General features: G+C 43.0%; 1 protein-coding gene across 1 annotated transcript in view; it reads left to right on the forward strand.

Annotated features, from left to right (window-relative positions):
• The window catches only part of WIF1 (WNT inhibitory factor 1), a 50,180-nt gene that overhangs the window by 26,467 nt on the left and 1,349 nt on the right, over window positions 1-22,364 (forward strand). The window contains exons 3-9 of the mRNA XM_074169074.1: window positions 1,437-1,545; window positions 8,763-8,903; window positions 13,194-13,289; window positions 15,013-15,108; window positions 16,472-16,567; window positions 20,681-20,776; window positions 21,387-21,482. Of these exons, the coding sequence (XP_074025175.1) occupies window positions 1,437-1,545; window positions 8,763-8,903; window positions 13,194-13,289; window positions 15,013-15,108; window positions 16,472-16,567; window positions 20,681-20,776; window positions 21,387-21,482 (730 nt within the window). The remainder of the gene's footprint in view (window positions 1-1,436; window positions 1,546-8,762; window positions 8,904-13,193; window positions 13,290-15,012; window positions 15,109-16,471; window positions 16,568-20,680; window positions 20,777-21,386; window positions 21,483-22,364) is intronic.

Here is a 22,364-nt window from a genome sequence, read left to right on the forward strand (position 1 = left end):
CCAGCTCTCTCAGCCTCTCCCTGTATGTCAGATGTACCAGTCACTTGATCATCTTTGTGGCCCTTCACTGGTCTCAATCCAGTAAGTCCACATCTTACTTCTACTAGGGAGCCAGGATATTACAGGAGAAAAGGGACAGACTTCTGGCTAAGGACATTGACTGCCATCTTGTAGACATAAATTAACTATCATTTATCAGCCCAAATTTCTCGTAAAATCTTGGCTGTAGTCTGGCTTTGTTTCACTATTTTAGCTAAAAAGCAGACATAACAATACTGCCTACTACCAGTGAGTTGCTGGATGAAGAAACTTTTTTGCCAGTGCCCATACTAAGGTCTCAAGAGCTTTTCTGAGAGCAGCAGGTACAACTACCTGTGATCCCTCATCTGCTTCAGGGTATTTGAGAAGCCAGACTTTAGGGAACAGGTTCATTTCCACTTGCTCTGCACGCCTGCAGCCATGCCACTGACAGTAGTGGAAGTCTGCAGTGGCTTGCTAAGATGCATACATCTCAGGTGTACATGGTGTGCGCAGCTATGCTGCAGACGCATGGCCTCACTTTGCATCAAATATGAAGAAATACTGAATAGATGACTTAACAGAGAGGCCAGGGTCCCATGGGAGAAGGTACTAAAGCCTACAATCTGTGCCACAGTGCAGGTGTGTATCGGGAGTAGGACGAAGGTAGTGGAAAGTAGTTTTTTAATCATGCCAACACCTCTTGGGGATCGCCAAAACAAATCATTTATGTTGCAGTTAATAATGAGTGACATGAAGCCAGCTCTGTAGGAAAGATCTCAGCTCCACCCTTGGAACAATTTCATGAGCTGAGGTTGAACAAGGCAGTGTCAGAGCTGTAAGATATGTGTCCTAGCGTGGCACTGCAGTAACGTGGCTATCCATTGCTCCACACTGTTTGCCCATGTGCCATGCTGTGCAGATGAACCAAGAGGAGGCCCAGATATTCTCATGCCACGGTTGGTATCACATGTGTGAATATGCCCTTTAAGCTGCGCTCATGGTGCGGGCAGGTCGTCCAGGCTCACCAGTCAGTTCCAAGAGGATTCTGCCCCAAAAAACAGCTTTAAGAATTAGTTTACTGTTCATACATTTTTTTTGTGGTCTGTCAGATAAAAGGTGTGGGTTGTAAAAAATGTCTTCTCTGTATAGCATTTGTTCATTGTATGTGTGCCATTTTCCTTGCTGTTATGCTGCGTCCTGATTACTGAATGGTCACTTGAAATCTCTGAAAATCAGAGGAATATTATCTGAAAAAATGCTTAGGTGAAGAAGCACTCAGGGAAATAATAGAAACAAATCCAGTGAATGGCATAATGAAAAGTGTCGTATTCTTCTGCTGTAGTTCATAGACTCAATAGTTTGCTTCTGTGAATGCAATTAAAATACATCCCGATTTTTCACTTATTTTGTCATAGGCTGAGTACTTCTACGAGTTCCTGTCTTTGCGCTCTTTGGATAAAGGCGTAATGGCTGATCCAACTATAAATATCCCTCTGCTTGGAACAGTTCCTCATAAAGCATCAGGTTTGTGCTGTTGATATTATAAATTGTGTTCCTGTAAAAAATATTCCACAGCCAGTAAAGTCTAAATATTTTATTATGAATTGCAGTTCTGAAGTTTATTGCTAAAGAAATGCTTGCCACAGTGCTTGACACTGAACAGTTTGTGAGTGCCTTGCCTGACCACAGCAATAGATTTGTCTGAGCCAAGTCACATGAAGCTTTTATATGTAGATAAATCAGCGGAAACTTGTGCAAAATTGTTGCGTAAAATCCATGTACATGAATATTATTGCTTAAGTTGTGCAGCTTTTGGAAAACAAAATCTTTGATCACTATAAGGAATAGTTATCAAATTATTCTGCTTCTCAGAGGTTGCAGTTTGTGGACGTTTTACTTTCGGTTGGGGTCAGCTCTTGTCATCAGGCATTCAGCTCAAAGACACAAGTTCTAGTTTAGGATATTATCATTTACCACTTTTTCCTTAGTTGTGCATTCTTAGTCCTTCACTAGAGTTTATAGCTCCACAGCAGCAGCTGAGGCCAAGCCAATGTGAGTTCTCCAGAAGCACCACAGTGCACAGTGAGCAGGGTGGAGTAAAAAAGGTTTCCATGAGAGGTTATCGAATATACTTTGCTCTGAAGTGGATGAATAACAGTCTATGTGATCTGTTCTAGAGCTAATATGCGGTAGCCTCTTGCAGAAAGGGAGAAATGCACATCTAGAGGATAGTAGTGACTTAGTGATTTTCATGATCAGCCTTAGCCAACCTAAGACCATGTGGGATAAAATAGGAAAGAAATGAAAAGTGGAACAGGAGGGCGGGACTGCAAGTGGGGCACTGATATTCAGGTTTACATCTGTGACCAGTCTTTCTTTCTCTTCTCTTTTTCAGTGTATTAATACAGAAAGTTTGTGTTTGATATCCTCCATTTTCAGCTTGTAGCAGAATGGCATTGAAGTAATGTTGCAGCACAGATCCTTGCTGTGGCACCTGGAATTTAATATTAGTAATTGGTCTCTCCATTCAGTGTGGATTGAATGAGTGGCATTGAAAATGGATTTGGGTGAAGAGTGCTATAATATTTGTACCATAATTATTGTAATTTAGTTGGTTGCAAGCCCAATAAATTGGCAAGTAAAGACATTTAAAAGTAACTAAAAAGTCACAAAGGCAAAGTTTTTGTTAAGCATTATTTCCATCTCCATATAAAGCAGGTGAGATACGTGGGAAGCTCTGCACTCAGCATCCTTCAATAAAAGCTAGTTTCTCCTTTAATTTTTAACTATCTAGAAAGGCTAGACCAAAATGACCCTCTTCTGACTGTGTTTAGGAACACATAGTCTACAAGCGCAGGGAGGCCGGAGATGAGATCTCATCGTTCCAGCAGAAGGTCTGTTAACCATCATGATGGGAGGTGTGATTAAAGCCAAAAAGGACTTACTCTCTTTGCAGCACTGGTGCCTCTGTTCCAGGACTAATACGGGCATGTCCATGGTGTTTCCTTACATGGATCATGTGCAGTGCACCACCGCGCTTAGTATATATAAGCTGTATTTAAGTCCTGTTTGGCATGATAGTGAGTCTAGTGTTTAACAGCGGTTGATAATGAGTACATGTACAGTATTTGAAGCATGTGCACTCTGTAACAGTGAGCCACTACTATGATGGTGGGTTTTTTACACTGCCTTCTAGCTGGCCAAAATTAACTAAGTAGCCTTAAGTAAATACATGCTATAAAAGTAGTGAATGTTTGCTTCTTTGTAGTTATAATTTATATGTTCATAAAACAGTTCTGACAAAACTAGTCTAGTTTGCCGGTATCTATTGCATTACCAAAATATTTTTTACATACATGCATATCAGAAGGAATTCAGTCACAAGCTCATATTTAGTAACAAAACAACAGTAGCAAGTTCTTTCTTGAAAAAGCGTTTTAGCCCAAAAGATTACACTAAGGACAATTAAGGAGGAATAATAGAGGAAAGACAGCTGTATTAAACAAGAGAGTGGGGAAACAAGAATGAGGATTAACAGTTAGATACCTTACTCAAAGGTAGCTGAACCCAGTGGTCTTGTCAAAATCAGTGGACTTTTAAAACTTCTTTGAGGATATTTGCTTACCACCAATAAAGCATAAGGATGGCTTTGGTGCTTTGGGGCCTGCCTAGCCTGTATTTTGTCTTATGGCCAACGGTGGCCATAAGAAGACCTGTTGAAGAGCAAAGGGAAGGCAAGCATAAGTGATACTTCTGTTTACCGTCTCAGCTCTGACTAGCTTCAGCTTGGAGGATTTCCTGAGTGCCAGGAGATTTCTCTTTTTATAACCCCACAGGGTTAAAGATCTCTCTTTCCAGTACTTATCCAGGCTCTACTTGAGTCCATATTATCTTCTTGTATCTCCAGTCGCTTTGGCAAGGAATTAACTTCCATTGCATGAAGATCCTCTCCTGTCATTTCAAGTCTGGCTGTGACAGCTTCATCTGACGGGCACTAGTCCTTGTGCTGGTAGAGACAGCAGTCAGTCCATATTGTTGGTCCTGTCCATGCCAGTCATGATTTTGCAGATGTCTGTTATGTCCCCCCTAATTTTTCTCTTTGCCAGGCTGAAGAATCACAACCTACTCAATGACTCCTCATTGGATGCAGCCTTGTTGTCCTTCTCTCAATTTAATCCAGTATATCCTTAACAACATGAGGTATCAAATTCTCCTTGAATTTCAATTAGATTTAAAACACTTAGGTTGCTTAGACTCATTTGAAAACCCCATCCCCAAATCTCAAGATTGCTACCTGATTCAGTGCTCACGACACGGGTATTGTTACACCTAGACACATGGTAAGATGTTAAGAAGGCTGGAGAAGATGCCTTTCAGTGACAGCTTAAAGAGCTAAGACCACTCAGCTTGTCCAAAGGAAGGTGTTTGAGAGGAGTGTGGGTACCTGTCCAATAAGAAGAGTCTGGCTGCTCATTTCACAGGGGAAAACCTATGAAGATCTGGTGGTTCAAACTGAGGTCAGCAAGTTCAAAACGAAATCAGGTGTTGTTGGTAGTGGCAGTGATTAACATCTTGAACACCACACTGAGGAAAGTAAATCCAGCTATTGGTCTGTGCACAGAAGGAAAAAAGTGGCCTGTGACTGAGAAGGAGCTGGCCCCTAAGTGACCTGAGCTGGCCCCTCCTGTCCTTGTCTGCCCCAGCCAGCTCAGTGCCGTGCCAGTGCCACCCATGCAAGCTGGCATGCCTGGGCTGCTGACACAGCACTGCCTCGTGCAGGTCACACAGTCCCCCAGCCCACCGGCCAGGCTCAGGACACGTCCTTGCCCTGCCCATTGCTGGTGTTGACACATCAAAACCTACGTCCTGAGCAACTGAAGGTGATGAAATTCTCTCCAGGCTCAGTGGGAGAAACAGGTGCCTTCTCTGGGTGCAACAGCATCCTTACTCACTCTGCCACACTGACAGAGAGGAACAGTGAGCTATAGGGATGTGCATGGACCTCCACATCTACTGAGATTGGTAATTCAGAGATGTCCCTGAAGCAATCATAGAATCATAGAATCATAGAATGGTTAGAGTTGGAAGGGACCTTAAAGATCATCGAGTTCCAACCCCCCTGCCATGGGCAGGGACACCTCCACTAGACCAGGTTGCTCAAAGCCCCATCCAGCCTGGCCTTAAACACTGCCAGGGATGGGGCATCCACAGCTTCTCTGGGCAACCTGTTCCAGTGCTTCAGTACCCTCACAGTAAAGAATTTCCTCCTAATATCTAATCTAAATCTCCCCTCTTCCATTTTAAAACCATTACCCGTTGTCCTGTCACTACATCTCCTGACAAAGAGTCCCTCTCCGGCTCTCCTGTAGGCTCCCTTCAGATATTGGAAGGCTGCTATGAGGTCTCCCCGGAGCCTTCTCTTCTCCAGGCTGAACAACCCCAGCTCTCTCAGCCTGTCTTCATAGGGGAGGTGCTCCATCCCTCTGATCATTTTTGTGGCCATCTGCTGGACCCATTCCAACAGGTCCATGTCCTTCCTGTGTTGAGGACGCCAAAGCTGGACACAGTATTCCAGGTGGGGTCTCATGAGCACAGAGTAGAGGGGTAGAATCACCTCCTGTGACCTGCTGGCCACACTTCTCTTGATGCAGCCCAGGATGCGGTTGGCTTTCTGGGCTGCCAGCGCACACTGCCGGGTCATGTTGAGCTTCTCATCCACCAATACCCCCAAGTCCTTCTCCTCAGGGCTGCTCTCCAGCCATTCTCTGCCCAACCTGTATTTGTGCCTGGGATTGCCACGTCCCAGGTGCAGGACCCTGCACTTGGCCTGGTTGAACTTCATGCCGTTTGCACGAGCTCACCTCTCAAGCCTGTCCAGGTCCCTCTGGATGGCATCCCTTCCCTCCAGCATGTCGACCGCACCACCGAGCTTGGTGTCATCGACAAACTTGCTGAGGGTGCACTCTATCCCACTGTCCATGTCTCCGACAAAGATGTTGAACAGCACTGGTCCCAGTACCGACCCCTGAGGAACTCCACTTGTCACTGGCTGCCAATTGGACATTGAACCGTTGACCACAACCCTTTGAGTGCGGCCATCCAGCCAGTTCCTTATCCACCGAGTGGTCCATCCATCGAATCCATGACTTTCCAATTTTGAGACCAGGATGTCGTGCGGGACAGTGTCAAACGCTTTGCATAAGTCCAGGTAGATGACATCTGTTGCTCTGGCCTTGTCCACCAAGCCTATGGCAGTATTGTAAAAGGCCACCAAATTTGTCAGGCACGATTTGCCCTTGGTGAAGCCATGCTGGCTGTCTCCAATCACCTCCTTATTTTCCATGTGCCTTAGCAGAGATTCCAGAAGGATCTGCTCCATGATCTTGCCAGGCACAGAGGTGAGGCTGACTGGCCTATAGTTCCCACCCCTGAGACTCTAGGTGGCTTTTGGTGGTGGCTTTTTCATGTTAGCCAAGTGGGTAACACAATTGCCTGCAAACTTGAAGGCCTGTGCAAATGAGTAGGAGTTACTCTCAACCTGCCTCTGCAGGAGACAATTCAGTGAGCGTTATTTTCCTGAACAGAAGGAAAAGGCATTAGCTCCCAGGCAAAAGGGACTAGACCTGCATCCTCCACGTCCCAGGACTGCTTTCTAATTGCCAGCTAAAATTCAATTAGATATAAATCATTAGGTTCTTTAGGTTGCTTTTCAAAGTAGTCAAATTTTCCTCACTCCCGCTGGAGGGCAGAGGATGCAGAAGTGTAGCTGTGCAAAGAGGCAATTCTGTGGCTGATGGGATGATGGCTAGCAGTGTAAAGCCCTGAGCTGTGATTCCCTCTCCTTGCTTTTAGCCAGCAATGGGCAAATGTAAACCACATCCTGAATTTGGGAAGCAGGGTCCAGACCTGAGCTTTGCCCTGCCACAGCCCTGCTCAGTGCTTCTGGGGCCCACGGGAGCTCACGGCCATGGTTCTGGATGCAAAGGACTTGTGCTCTGTGCTTTGTTTTGACTGTAGTGCTGTCACTGTGTGCTTAGCATTATTCAAACAGGCATAAAAAAGCAGGGATTTGGGCAGAGTTTAGGGACTTTATTTTAGCTCTGAAACACCGTAGAGCTCAGTCAGGATCCAGCTGCTTATTGCTCATAGGAGGGTCTTTTATTGCATTTTGGACATATGGGAAGTTCAAAAATTCGGATGCTTCCAGGGTGGGGAGTGCTGGAATAAGGGGATTCTGACCTGTCCCCTCAGAATTTAGCCCTAAGAGATACATGGCTGGTCTTTGCCTCAGGCATTCAAACCCACAGCCAGATCTCAGGGGAGATCAGGGGTTTGCTATTGATTCAGTAAAGTCTAGATATGACTGTCATGCCATCATTAAAAGTCTGCCATATTTTCCTCCCCATGGTAATTTCCTCAGTGAAGTGACACACATCTGAATACAAGCACTGATTTCCTGCACTTGGGCTAAGAAGGTTACTACAGTTTGAGAAATTCACTGCATTTAAACTGTATTTAATCCACTGTAATAGTTTCCTTCTTACCGTACAGTTACATGGTTTTTGTAACATTTTTTTAAAAGATTGGTGTAAAAGTGCTTCAGCAATGAATTTGCTTTATAACACAAGCTGCAACAGACCTTTCAGTCTGTAGGACTTACCAGAAGCAGAACATGTTTCAGCAATAAATTATTCTGTATTATACCAAGGCAACAAATAACAGAAATGGACCAATTATGACTTGCATAATATTTTATAATAAGCCTTTTAAAACAAACCAAATGTAGGGCTGTGAGCTCAATATTTGGTTCTGAAATCTCGGGCCAGCTTTAGAAGAAATGAGTAAACAGTTTCTGTTAGCTGGATCTAACTTATAAAGCAGTTAGGAAGAGCCAATTTTGAAGAAAAGAGATAAAATCATTTAATCTGAAGATTATTTAAGATCGCTTGTGACAATCACAGAGGAGCATTCCATAGCTCTGAGGTATTGGGCTTGCTTCCTCATTGAAATTCTCCAGATTTACTGGCCTTAATTATTTACTTGAACTCTTTGTAGTTCAAAAGTGTTTGAAAACTTTTCCTGGAAAGACAATCTCCAAATGTTGCTACACTTAACAAGTTCTGTCAGTGATGTGTCTCTGTCTTATTTTTAAATATTTGAACCCATGATCTTATTTATCAAGTGTACTGTCTTGCCAGCACTTTATGGAGTAAGTTTTTATTAAATCAGTATCTTATTTAAATATTAATTGCAATACCCAAACCAGCAAATCATATCTGAAGTAACTTCTTTTTTTCCAAAATTTGTAAGATGTTTTTACAGAAGTCATATGAAAGCCTGCAAAGTTTAAACTCAGAAGTCATCAACTCAGCTTCAAAAATTAAATGTAGACTTCTAGCTTGTTTTGATGTATCCTTAGATACCTCCACATGAGTGGAGGCCTCCTCTACAACCAAAAGTATGTTTGTGTTAGGATTGCTGCCTGTGCTGCAGGCTCTTGGGGTTATGTCAGGAAATGAGCACAGGCTCATCTCCTGCGCTGCTGTACTTCCAGTCCTGGAGCTGCCTATGAGTAAGGTGATCTATGTATCTCTGTGTTACAGGTTTTCATCAGTGGCATTATTCTAAAGCTTAGATGTAAATATTATCTACATTTTTTAGTATTTCAATGTATGCTTTTATATGTATATAGAAACATGCACATGCAAATATCAATATTATTGTTATTATTCTCCTTTAAGTTGTTCAGGTTGGATTTCCTTGCCTTGGAAAACAAGATGGGGTCGCTGCATTTGAAGTGAATGTGATCGTAATGAATTCAGAAGGCAATATTATTCTCCAGACCCCTCAGAACGCCATCTTCTTTAAAACCTGTCAGCAAGGTAACGTTAAAGAGAGTTCATGCTGAAATACTGTAAGACCTGATCACCTAACATTCTGATGTTTCATTCAGGATAGTGACTAGAAAAGATGGAAATGTGTAGCAATGGTGGTGAATCCCAGGCTGCTCTGGATCTTTCTGTGGATTTGCTGTGTATTTACCACGTGTTTGCTAACCTTTTTCTTACTGTCAGCTACGTCTCCCTTAGTAAGACTGGGTTGGAAGCATTTCTCCTGTTCATAGCTCATCACGCCAAGGACGCTAATAGAAATGTATCGTACGAGAAGCAACTGTTAGCACATGATTTGAGGTGCTTGCAGGAGAGCTAGTCCCGTGAAAACAAACTGAGGCTAACATTTCCAGAAACAGCACATAACTTGGAGAACTGAACTTCTGGGATCTGCAGTGGTGACACTGACTTCAATTAATACTGTTTGGTGCCTTAGTTCAACAGTTGCTTAAATCACAGAATCACAGAATTATATGGGGTTGGAAGGGACCTCTGGAGATCGTCTAGTCCAACCCCCCAGCCAGAGTAGGTCCACCTCGAGCAGGGTGCACAGGAACATGTCCAGGCAGGTTTTGAATATCTCCAGACATGGAGACTCCACCACCTCTCTGGGCAGCCTGTTCCAGTGCTCTGCCACCCTCAAAGGAAAGAAGTTCCTCTTCATGTTTAGATGGAACTCCTTATGTTCAAGTTTGTGCCCATTTCCTCTTGTCCCGTCACTGGGCACCACTGAAAAAAGACTGGCCCCTTCCTCTTGACACTTACTCTTTAAGTATTTATAGGCGTTGATCAGGTCCCCCCTCAGTCTTCTCCAGACTAAAAAGACCGAAGTCCCTCAGCCTTTCCTCATAAGAGAGATGTTCTAGGCCCCTAATTATCTCAACTTGCACATCCAAACCAAATGCAAAAATCCTAAATCAGAACATTTTTGCATAAAATTTTACCTTCTCTGGCAACCTCTTTGTTTTGGCCACAGGTAAGGTGGTGAAAGCTGGTCCTCTATACTTGCAGTCATCAAGCAACACACAGGATCTGCTGGTAAAAGAAGGACAGCATGAAGTTATTACAGTGTTTACTTGGAAAAGAGGGAACCTGTTTAATCAACCAGTCTATGAACCATAAACACTATGTAATAAGACTTTCTGGATTAATTTGATACACTACAAGCAACTATAATTATCACTTTGAACTGAGGCTGTGGGTATTGAAAAAACAGTATCTTAGATAAGGCAGTTATCCCATGTCATGTGCAAGAGTATCAGATTAACCCATGACAGGGCTGATGTAGAAAAAGTGATATTTTTATTCTTCTCCTATTAAATCTTCGTTCCCAGCCCCACAATTTCTTCTCTGCACTCTTTTCTCTGAGCTAATTGGTGGTGGTGTGGCTTCAAAGAGCAAGCAGCAGGAGCAGGAGCTGTTTATTCTTTGAAACCTCACTACACCTAAATAGCAAAGCTGCTTGTCTCCTTTGAAGCCTCGCTGCTGCCAATTAGCCCAGGGAACGTGGAGGAGGGGGAGAAGTAGCCGGAGAAACAGGAAGGAAAATGGGGGCTTAATGGAAGTAAAATCAATCGGATCTCGGGTATGAAGTTGGGCTGTTTGATGTAAACACAACACAAAACATTCACGATCTTTTTCTTTTCAGTTCGGTTCAAAGATACTGAACTTAATAAACTTTGGAAATAGTGTTGGGGTAATCTAATAGAGAAAGCAGAGTTACAGGTCTGTATTGTGGAAAAATGTGATTTAAATAGAGAGTGCTCCAAATTCAGTTTAGTAGTAGTACGCATCCAAGTTATTGTTTCTGCGCTATTAGTTGTTGTTGTTACTATTTTGATATGAGATGTAGTATTTAACAATTTAGCAGTATTGCATCATATGGCCTTCTGGGAAAGCTGGGGGTGATTGTTGTCCCAGGCATTTGTTCCCGGAGCCAGCTAAGAGAGACAAGGAAGATTTCCCAAACTCTAGAGGTGGACAGAGGAGGCGTTTTCACAGCTCATCTCTTCCAGCACATACTGGGGTAACTCCCACACCTGCCCTCTGTCCGCTGAGGTGGACACCGCAGTGTCTTGGGACAGATTCTGAGAAGGATGAGAATGTCCTTACCAGTTGGTGTTAGAGTAGGGGTGAGTTTCCTTCCTCTGAAAGACATCGTTTATGGCGAGGAGCTCCAGTTCCTCTGCTGGGGCCCTGGTCACTGTTTCCAGTCATTCTTGGCCATCCAGAAAGGCCCTCGCCAGAGCAAGGGAGCAATTTTGTGGGAGAGGAGAGGCTTTCTTGTGGCTAAGAGGCCACAAGTGGCACAAAGAGGATAAGTGGCACAAAAAATTATGTTTTCCTATTTTTCTGTTTGAAATGGTATGTGTTTAAGCATGCATTTTCTGTAATGAATAGCAGCTCTGCATTCGGGTACAAAGAGAGAAACATTTCCAGAAAAAGCCCTAGAGTACAGTGTTGGAACACAATACGACCAAAAAGCCTCTACCACTGCTACTACTGCTGCAAACAGCTTTACTTTCAAAGCAATACTTTTTGCTTCATGTGTCTATGGCCTTGGATAGAAGAGCATTTTAAAATTACATCTTTCCTCCTCTCTCCTTCCTGGTTGTTTGGCAGTTGTACACAATATCCAGCCACCTGACCAAGTACTTCAGATTTTCTTTCCTTTTGTTTAGTCTTGGCATTACCCTTTGTATCCCACTGAACAGAGAGTGCAGCAGAATACTGCTCATAGTTATAATAGCCATCATTTCCTATGGCTCTAATCAGCTATTAGATAAATTTTCAAAAACAAAAGTTTATTTGTGGATGAGTCTAACTAAAAGATGTCACCTGATTCAAAAATTAGAAGAAGGGATAATAATTTGATTTTTTTAAATCCAAGATTATATTTTCCTCTGTATTAATAGGAGTTATAGTTTAAAGAATCTCTGTGGGCTGCAAAAATGTCTCAGGCAACCTGACCCTCTTGAATTTATAGACATCCTGCGACTCCTTGCCAGTTTAGACAAGTGCACTTTAAAGGTTCAAACTACTTCAGTTTGAAGTCAGGTATTATTCAGTTGGGAATCGGTGTGAATCCGTGGTACATCTTTACAGCCCAGGGATGGAAGGTGCCAGCAAGGAAGGTGAGGCAATGGAAATGAGGCAGGAATGCTGTTGGCAGGTGTTGGCAGTCACGTATGTTTACAACACCGTTACACTAAAGGAAACAAAAAAAGATGTGATGCCAACATTACAGCCAGTTGCTGTCTAACAGATGGCCTTCAAGTTTGGGTTGTGACATACCGGTCTACCTTAGAGTTTTTGAACTTTGTCACATGGAGTGTGATCCAGCATAGCATCATAGCATGAGAAGGTCATGCCTACTCTGCTAAAGCTGCCCTGTGACCCTGGTACCACTGATCAAAAATGATGTTCACTTTTTCTGATGGAAGTAGGCAGCATCTCCTGTCTGTCATCTTCTCTACGAGAGATCTAGGAAGGTATTTTTGAGCCATTGTTTTTCTAGCCAGAAGTCATGTTTTCATGGAGTTCCACAGGGTTCAATTTGTTTTGCTTCTTATTCGATGGACTCTGGTGTTTTGAGGATGGTGATGGCACCCAAAGGTATTTTTCATCCTTGCATAATGCAGCCAGTGTTGCCAAATGCTTTAAGCAGTGTTTGAACAGTAGTTGAGATGTGAATGAGTTGGATGATGATACAGGACCACTGTGCAGGAGTGCTTTCATTTTCTTTTCCCACCTCCTTTCATCTAGCCTCGAAGCTGACTCTGTCATTCAAATACAGATTTCATCATTTTGTCACCTCAGTAGCAACAGATGTAGTAATTAAGTCAGTGCAAGTTGCAGTGCAGTCTAATTAAGGCTGCAGAAGCTGAAACTGCGTACCAAGGGCAGGTCGAACCAGCGATGCAAGTCTGGCATTGGCTGCCTGCTCATTTCCACACAGAGGAGAAAGTGCCAGATTCTGCAGAGCATCCACATTGCTCATGCACTTATAGAACAGCAGAGCAATGGAAAGGCACAGTCCGTCAACAAACACATCGCCCCTTTGTCTGAATGCGTGATGAAACCTCTATTGGTAGACTCACAAAGAAGAAACTAATTTCTCTTGAGGAGGTCTCAGCTGAACTTCCATTACTGTCTGCTTTTGCCTCTCTGTCAGCAAATATTTTTACTGTTGTGTCAAAGTAATATATTGATCCTACTGAAAGTTGACTGACAGCTGAAGTGTGCAATATCCAATTAAGATTGTTGTTATGTTTTATGAAGCGGAGTGTCCAGGAGGATGCAGAAACGGAGGATTTTGCAACGAAAGACATGTCTGTGAATGTCCAGATGGGTTTTATGGGCCTCACTGTGAGAAAGGTAATTTTAAAAGTCTTCTCTGCTGTCTTTACCGTAATCTCAAGAAAACTGTAGCTGCTGCACTGTAGCCTCTTCTAAAAGATTAGCCTATCCTGAAGATTTCATATATTTTGAGTCCACACATGTAAGAGAACTACTATCATCATCCATGGTCTAATGGAAACATGAATTGCTTACAGGAAAGATGTTTTCTCTCTAAGAGATTGCTTTTAACAAAAACTGACACAATAGTTAAGTGATCCTTAATCACAGGGAATCCATCTGGCAAAAAGATTAAATAAAATTCTTCTCCTAATGAGGACTAGCCGGGAAACAAAGCACAGGACTTTTGTTGTTCAGCATGTGTTTATTTGGAGATAAAATCTAATTTGGAGATAAGATCTAATTTGGAGACAGGCTGACAACAAAGATGGGAAGATGAAGGAAAGAGTATCCTTTTCCTTTCCAGTAGTAATTAATAGCCCCAAATGACATTTCCAGGAGTGAGGGACCAAGAAATTGAGTGACTTGACAAGGGAACTAGCTCTTCTTCCTGTCTCTTCCTTCACCTCCCCCAGTGGCAGACCCTCCCTGGGGTGACTTGAGATGGAGCAAACCATCCCCATGGGCGTCCTATTCCAATGGCATCTTTCACTGAGCTCCCAGATGCTCTGGCTACATCCAAAATATTAAGTACAAAGGATGAGTTCTCTGGTCTGGAGGCCAACTGGGATGGTGCAGTTTGCATGCGTATGTTTAAAATAAACTCTTTTACCCCCCAGAAAACCACCGTCCGAACTCCCTGCAGGGAGGAGCCCATGGCCTCTGATTTCCAGGGGGCTGTGCCCATGAGGGTTTGCTGGTTGGCCAGGGACAAAGCCGTGCCAGGAATGGCACCAACTGTTTCACAAGATGGATGATCCTGTGCCCCTGCTTGCCCCCATGCCTGGGTGCTGTTTAACTTACTAGTATGGACCCAGCCTCGCTCCATGTACCAGTTGTGGGCAGCTACGAAATGAGGCATTGCCACCTGATGTACCTTCCTGGAAGAGCCTTGTGGGGTGGCCACAACTTCAGAGAAGGCTCGAGAGAGCACAGGGGCTCTGGAAAGGGTTGACAGGGAGCATGAAGGACAGTTTGGCCACCAAACCAGGCCACACAACTGGCTCTCCTAGTCTAAATTAGGTATCCATGATTATGCTCAGGTTTGCAGATGGAGAAGGGAGGGTTCAATGTAAAACTTGCCTGGGAATGCCCCTGAATTGCTGACACCTCTGAGCGAAGCCTCCAGAGAGACAGTCCTGTCTGCAGAGCTGAGGCACCAGCTGCAGCACCAGAGTCCAGTTAGAGGTGGGGGGAACTTCAAATATTGTTCTGGTTTGAGGTGGGGGAGAGTATCTGTCATCTGTCACTGGCCCAAATCACAACAAATATCCAGAGGGTGTAGGTGGGCACTTTGCTGTCCCCAGTTTGGAATTAAACTGGACAAGAGGCAATTTCTGTTTACATATGGAACCAGATTAGAGCATAATTTAATCTTCACTTCTTTAGTAACGCTGTATACAAATTGCCAGGCATAAAACAGAGATGTAGTTGATTTCACCCACTTACAAAGATGCTTTACAAAGGTGACTTGTTACATTCAGCAGAAGGAAAAGTAGCTTACGGGAACAATGTGCTGTGTATTCAAATAGACAGGTGTCACCACACCAGCTATGTTTTTTCTCTTCCTCCTGCTCCTCAGCGCTGTGTGCTCCTCGCTGCATGAACGGTGGGCTCTGCATCACACCTGGCCTCTGCATCTGCCCCCCGGGGTTCTATGGCATCAACTGCGACAAAGGTAACTGCCATCTAAACCACCCCCCGGGCTCCATATCCAGCAACGTCTCTTTATTCCCCTGTGTTAGTTTCCCTCGAGGACTGGATTTTGGAAAGTCAGACAGGGGGTGAATTAAGTAAGTAATTTCATGATTCTTCAAATAGATGCTTTAGCACAACCTGGGAGCTGCTGGAAGTGCTTTTGCAGCTGGATATGCTGGCATCCACATACACTAGCTCAGTGAAGGGTAATTTAGATTATCTCTTCAGTGGATCCATTGAAAGCTGTGGGACCTACCACAAAATTCACTTATATTTCTGGCCTAGGAAAAAAAAATCATCTCTATTTGAACTCTAGTTTCCTGGAGTAAAATTAGTTTTACTAATTAGTTAGTCCATTAATTTAGGCACATGAAGAAATAAACTGTCGATTAATTTTTGTTACTGCATTGTGGCTCAGAAAGGATAAAAAGGAACAATCGGTTATTTAGGACAGTAATTTGGAACAGTCCAAGCTACCACGTATTAAAAAACAAGTAATTTCCTTCAGAAATATAACTGATCTGCTCATGGCAGAGAAGATTACAGAACATCATGTTGCAGAACTATATGAAGTAAATGACTAAATACAAAAGGTCATTGTAGACTTTCCAGCAAAATAATGGCAACCTTCTAAGCCCTTAGGTATGTTTCCACAAACCATTGTGGTCAAAGTCCTTCTGACTTCTATCTAGTCCTTGATGAGACCTTTACTATATTTAAAAAAATCTTTCCAAAGTGCACTGTAATGAAATGTTCCCAATGTCTTGAAAGATATTGAACTGTAAGATTAATGTCAATCCCAGCTGTTTGGTGACAAGTAATGTCTAATACAATGTAAGTAATTTAGCAGGGGAGAGACACAGCATTTGCATCTGTGTTACCACACAGCAAAAACTTATAAACGTTTCTTTCTAGCTAAGCCTCAGATCTCTCAAGGCATTAATTAAGAACTGTAGTGAAGCATCCTCTTGTAGAAGTAACTCCCAGTCCTAGGTTCTGCTCTTTTTATCAGATACTGGCAATTTCAATAGCGATAATGACTTCATCCTTCAAGCTTTACATGTGAGGATTGATAAAGATGTAACACAGTCTGTCCTTGGGGATCTCGTTGCTGTATTGTTCACTTGTCTCTTTCTATATTGACTTGTGTGTGTGCCCGTGTAAAGCATTCTGTAGGAAAAAAAATGTGTTTCAGTCTTCCTTTGTAAACCAGATGAAAAGACGTTAATACGACTTTTTTAAACCTACTCAATGTTTATTTATGATGAGCAACAGAAAACATTACGGACAAGTCAGACCGAGTTCATATTGGTGACGGTTCATTCCTGTTTTATTTGTTTCAGCAAACTGTACAACAACCTGTTTCAATGGAGGAACATGTTTCTACCTGGGAAAATGCATTTGTCCTTCAGGCTATGAAGGAGACCAATGTGAAATCAGTGAGTTGCATCTCTGTGTGCTTGCTTTCGCTTACGTCAACTCATTCTAGTGCCAATGTCTGAACGACGACGGGTCTCACAGGGCAGGTTGGGGCCCTTGGAATCAGAAGCCGCATGACTCCAAACACATTTCTTACTGATGAGTTTGACGCCTTGCTAGACCATCTCATCCCGTACCTTGTTTTGCTTTTACTAGTAACTGGGCTTGGTAACAACCCTCAAGCCGTAAGTATGCAAGCAATACCCTTTGGCAGAGGGATGTGCTGCTGTGCCAAGCCCATGTGGAGCAGCTATTTTCAAACGTTACAGCAATTCGCACTTGGGTACAGCAGATTGGGTTTGAGCCCGCACCTTTGAAAGGGCTAATATAAGCTGGGAAGGGAAGGGTTTTGGGGCAAAGGGAGGACTGAACTGTAAGAGCTGAGAGCTTTCACTTCACGTATTAAGTTGCATTCACATGGCGACTTGAAAATCCATGTCGCAAACATCAGAAGACTTGCCATTTTCAGAAGTTTAGCATCAAAGTGATTCGAAATATTTTAGCTCATGGTTGATCGAAGTGTGCTGTGTAAGGCTGGGGGTGGAGATACGGCCAGGCTGGAACAGACCTGGGAGGTCAGCTGTCAAGTATTTGGTCTCACTAAAAGAAGAGTTTTCTCACAGCTCTGTTAAATTGGGTTAATTCTATAGTTCCGCACACTCAAATAGAGTATAAGCGTTTCGGTTTTGAGAATCTACACCCAGGTCGTTCTTTCTGGGCTTAAAGCTTCTAACAGGGCGCTGTGCGAGGAGCTTCCCCTGCTGTAAATAATCTCACTGACGTTCCCCGGCGCCTTCACAGGAGCATGGGGAGCTCCATTTGGCCTAGGACACGTAACAGCTGACTTCTTAATATGCATCAGTAGAGACAGGCTCTTCTCATGGCTATGAAATTTGTATCATCAAATAACTTTGGAAACACATGGAAATAAACTCCAATGTGCTGTCAGCCAGTACAGGACAATAAGTGAATTACTGTGCAAAGGAAGAACATAGATACCATAGAAACTGGGTTTTGGTCAGTATTTATGTGTAGATAAATATTAGATGTATGTAAATGTTTCACCGTATCTCTGACCTTTACAAGGCATTTTGCAATTCTTTTTTGCCTAATCAAAACTGGAGCAAAACGGAAGCAGTCAAGCTTAATTGTTATTAGATTGATAAAGATTGCCCTTCGATATAAATTCAGATCAGATGTCAGCAAGAACAACAGTGTGGGCTTCCACTGGATTTACCTTTGCTTACATCAAATTCAAATTTGTCACTCTGACAGAATCTGATTTCTTTCTTCTGTCCTAAGAAGTCAACTGCTGACACTCCTCAGATGAGAAACTTTAGTTCAACGTTTGAGAAGCATGTATTTTATGACAGTGGTGGTATTTTGAGGAAAATTCTTAGAACTAGTATTACAGCACATATAATTAAGGGTGCTGCACTTAACTGGTCTGTCCCAGTGGCTCTTAAGCTCGTTGTTGTCTACTGCTACTTGGGATAGTTACAACTGATTTTGGCTTTTTGCAAAGGCTTACCTGTGCAACTGAAATTAAATTAATTAGAATACAGGCAGTAAACTAGTTTCTGTACAAAAGAAAGAAAAAAAAAATCAGGATCAGAATGTGCTAAGAGCTAAACTGGGATCATGTAGATGAGAGCAAGGAAAGCTATGCACTTACCTTGGCTTTTGTAAAGCTGGGACAGCCATGGTTAGACTGTGATTGATGGCTGCTGCCATCTCCAGGCACTGCACCAGTGCCAGCACAACACTGGAAGACTGCAAGAAATGCTAGACAAGGCTTAGAAACACCAGAGGAGAAACACAATTCAGTTGCTTTTCTTAGATCCAGGGCCAGCTACATTCAGTCATGAGGGTCTTGAAATAACAAGGGGAGAAAACCTTTCGACAGGCAGAAAGACATCATCTGAAAATGGCAAAGCTTTTTTTTTTTTGTTCTGGTTTGGTTTTTTTTAATATTGCTTAAAGATTTTGAGTGCTTGTCTAATAGTTGAATCACTCTCTAAGACTCCTGGGAAATGTACTGGACCCAGTCTACTATACTAACAAGCATTCACAGTCTTCCAGATTTTTTTCTAGTTATAGTTATGCATTGTCTCTAATTAGTGTTTCAGTTTGAGTCCAGAGAGTTTTATTTTGTTTTGGATTCCTCTCCCATTTGTCACCAACTGTTTTGTTGCCTTTTCTGTTTCTTAGTCAATACCAGAGAGAGTTATTACTCTTCCCTTCAGTCCGTGAAAATATCTTAGTCCAAAGTTAATTGAGCTGTTTTGAGCCACACGCTTGCCTAATGCAACTCAGTGGAAGCTGGTATCACACCCCTTGACCCATATTCTCCAGATTTACTTCAAGAACTAGGAAAATTCCTGGATTTCCTTAGCATTTCTCCTTTGGGTCGTTAATCGCTTGGATCCAAATAGCTGCAAATTAGAATACCTAATGGTTCCCTCTCCAAAGGCTCCTGTGGGGAAATTGTACTTTTGCAGAAACTCTCCTTATCACGTTTGTTGCATCAGCTGGTTATCAAGCTTGTTTCAGGCTATTAAAATAATCATGCACATTAGGAACAAGTGTTTCTTTTATATTGATGAAACACACATGCGTCGCAGAAGTCTGCCAGCGTCGAGAGCTGAGCAAGTGCTACCTGGGGTGCTGAGGTCCCAAGGGGGCAGGCTATGATCATGAGATGAGTGCATTTGCTGAGGTTTTCAGCAAGCCAGTGTTGATGCTTAAATTATCATGTGCAGGTCTCAGTTTACATCCTTTTTTTTTTTTAAAAAAAAAGGAAAGGAAGCTGTTTGCTGCCCCAGGTTCTAGTTTCTGTTTGCTCGCAGATTTAGGTAAATATTAGTGCTAAATCTAGGAAGGGCTTGTTTTTCTCTTTTCTGAAGAATACAGAAAATGTTGTGGGATTAGAAAATATGAGAAAAGGTTTTGGACAACACTGAGAAAATCTGCACTGGTACATATGGCCACCAAGGAGGCAAGAGGCTGAGGATGTAGTTCCTGATGGCCGAAGAGCACCCAGGGACGTGGCAGTGAGCATCCCTTATGCCAAGGGATATGCCAGGGGGTGACCTGGCTCATGGGCACTGTGCTCACTCTTCCTAGAGACGAGTGAAGGTTTACTTAGTTCAATAATGCAGATAGATTGAAAGAAGGGATTGACAGTCTGGTGATGGGACACTTGACGTTAAGTTTGAGGAAGGCCCTTGGTGTGAGTCAGGCCCAGCAGAAGCTTGAGTGTGGATCTCCTCCACAAATGTGGACCTCCTCCACAAATGTGGACCTCCTCCCTCCCAGATGAGCTGGGGCCAAACAGCACAATCAGATTCAGCCTCTTCCTTTGGCAAAGTGTGAGTGTGAGGGAGAGTAATTTCTGGACCAAACGCCTTGAAAAATGTCTGCCAGTTCTAATTACTATTACCAAAGACGCTCTGTTCTTTGCAAACAGGAAAGGAGGGCATGCTTTTTTAATGTGCCTTTAGTTTCTGAGCTGCGGTGTGGAACAGCCCTCATTGCACCACCCACAGCATCACGGTGCTCCACAGCCACAAGCTGATGGGCCCAGACAACCAAGTTACTGCCTGCAAGGAGCTGCTGTACCTGCCAGTTCTCGAGCATCCTATTGCGTAAAATCTCTCTTGGACACCACCAAATTTTCTTCTGCTTGTGCCCCTCGGGTAATTAATCCCACTCTTTGCCAACATGAAGTCTGGACGCTGCTGCCTCCCCCACAAAGGATGAGGAGAGCAGGAGGCAATACTGACCAGTGGCATGGGGGACTCTGCGGAGCCCGAGTGGCACACACCCGGGCAAGAGCCTGCATGAGCACACGAGCTTTGGCTGTGCCAAATTATGGTCATATTTTCAAAGCAGAAGAATGCATATAAATTGGAAGAATAGACTTGCAGCAGAGTCTTCCTTGATGGATCCATAGTGCGCACTCTTACACCAGCATCCAATGAGGTTTTTGGGCACACGGAGGGCTTCTCAGACACTTGTCTCCAGTAGGTGCAGGGGACTGAGACCATTGTTTTCGTGTTTTCGATTTCTAGGTAAATGCCATCAGCCCTGTCGAAATGGAGGCAAGTGTACTGGTAAGAATAAATGCAAGTGCTCCAAAGGCTACCAGGGAGACCTGTGTTCAAAGCGTAAGTACCAACGGCACTCCATCAGTCCTTGTTGAAGGAGCATCAACCTGGCTGAACAGTATCTTTTTACATAATGTCAGCACTAATTGCTTGTTGTTAAAGTATTTCAGGTTAATTTACTTTCTGGACGTACAGCATACATCAGACTTAAGGAAATTATGACACCAGAAATGTTTTTTTCACAAAAGCCTCCCCACAGTCTCTTCTGTATTCTGAGTTTCTATGAAACAGCAATGTGTCAGCTCAGTAACAGCAGTTCAGTAATAGAGAAATGCTTAATAAAACGTCGATACATTGAAACATTAAAATCCAATGGGAGGATGCCGGGGGCCACCCTCCTTCTCCCACTGGTTCTGGTGTATGCTCAGTTCTGTTGTTCCATCTACTGCTCTCTGCCAGAGACTGAGCCAGACCTTGCAGGGGAACTTGGGGGGTGAGATGTTCTGGGGCTCTGCAGACACCCGGTGCAAAGTCACAGATTTACTGTGAGAGCCCCAGCCCGTGGCAGGACCAACCCATCACAAGGAGCAACAGCAGGGAAAGCAAATAAGCAGCTCTGCCTCTGGATGAAATGTCAAGAGGTCGGGCGTGTGCCCTTGCTTTCTTACAGCTGTCTGCGAACCCGGCTGTGGCCTCTACGGCACCTGTGCTGAGCCCAACAAGTGCCAGTGCAAAGAAGGCTGGCACGGGAGACACTGCAATAAACGTAAGTGAGAAACAAACCCCCACGAGCCCCTATCGGCGGTCTTACACACCCAATGCCATACAGAAATGACTGCTTCAAGAGCCTTCCCAGCATCATTAATGATACCACACTCCATTTTTTCTAATCTTTAAGCCAAACAATAAAATGAAGGTTTTCAATACTTTTTACTTTATTATATTTACTTTATTATATACTTTAAATACTATTATACTAATACTAATATTAAATACTTTATTTTTAGGAATAAAACTCTGTCAGGCTTTAAAGATGATTAAAACTTAGAAAAAATGAAATATCCTGTAGAAACTTTGGGGAAAATTCGAAGAGTTATGCAAGATCTATGCTTACTGACTTCAGAGTTTTCTCCTTCCCTTCCACACCCATGCTCCACAGACCACAAAAGATACTGTCCCAAAGGAAAGTCGAAGTCCTTAAAATGAATTTCTGTTGTGCTTATTGACCCATTTGACACCCAGTGAAGCAACTGATCATTTAACTGGATTTAAAAAGCACTATAAAATTATTTGAAAGGCAATTGGATATACCCAGTAAGAACTTCAGATTTAATTTTATATTTCATGTACAATACTGCTGTAACAGCAGATCTTCAAGAGACATTCTGTACATTCTCCCATGAAGTATCTTAAGCACTGTTAGCTAATGATTCACATTTAATGTTTTAAGTGTCAATAATGATAAAAAAGTTTAAAACATTTGCAGCTATAAAATCTACCAATTAGCCATAAGAAATATGAATCTTACATTGCAGCATCAACTGAATAATCATTTTTATTAAATGCTGTTGATGCCTGTGATTTGTATCACATTGAAATGTATTAGAATAAATATAGTTGTTTCAATAAAAAAAACAACAGTATTGTC

Source organism: Numenius arquata, chromosome 2, assembly GCF_964106895.1.
Source record: "Numenius arquata chromosome 2, bNumArq3.hap1.1, whole genome shotgun sequence".
Classification (NCBI taxonomy): Eukaryota; Metazoa; Chordata; class Aves; order Charadriiformes; family Scolopacidae; genus Numenius; species Numenius arquata.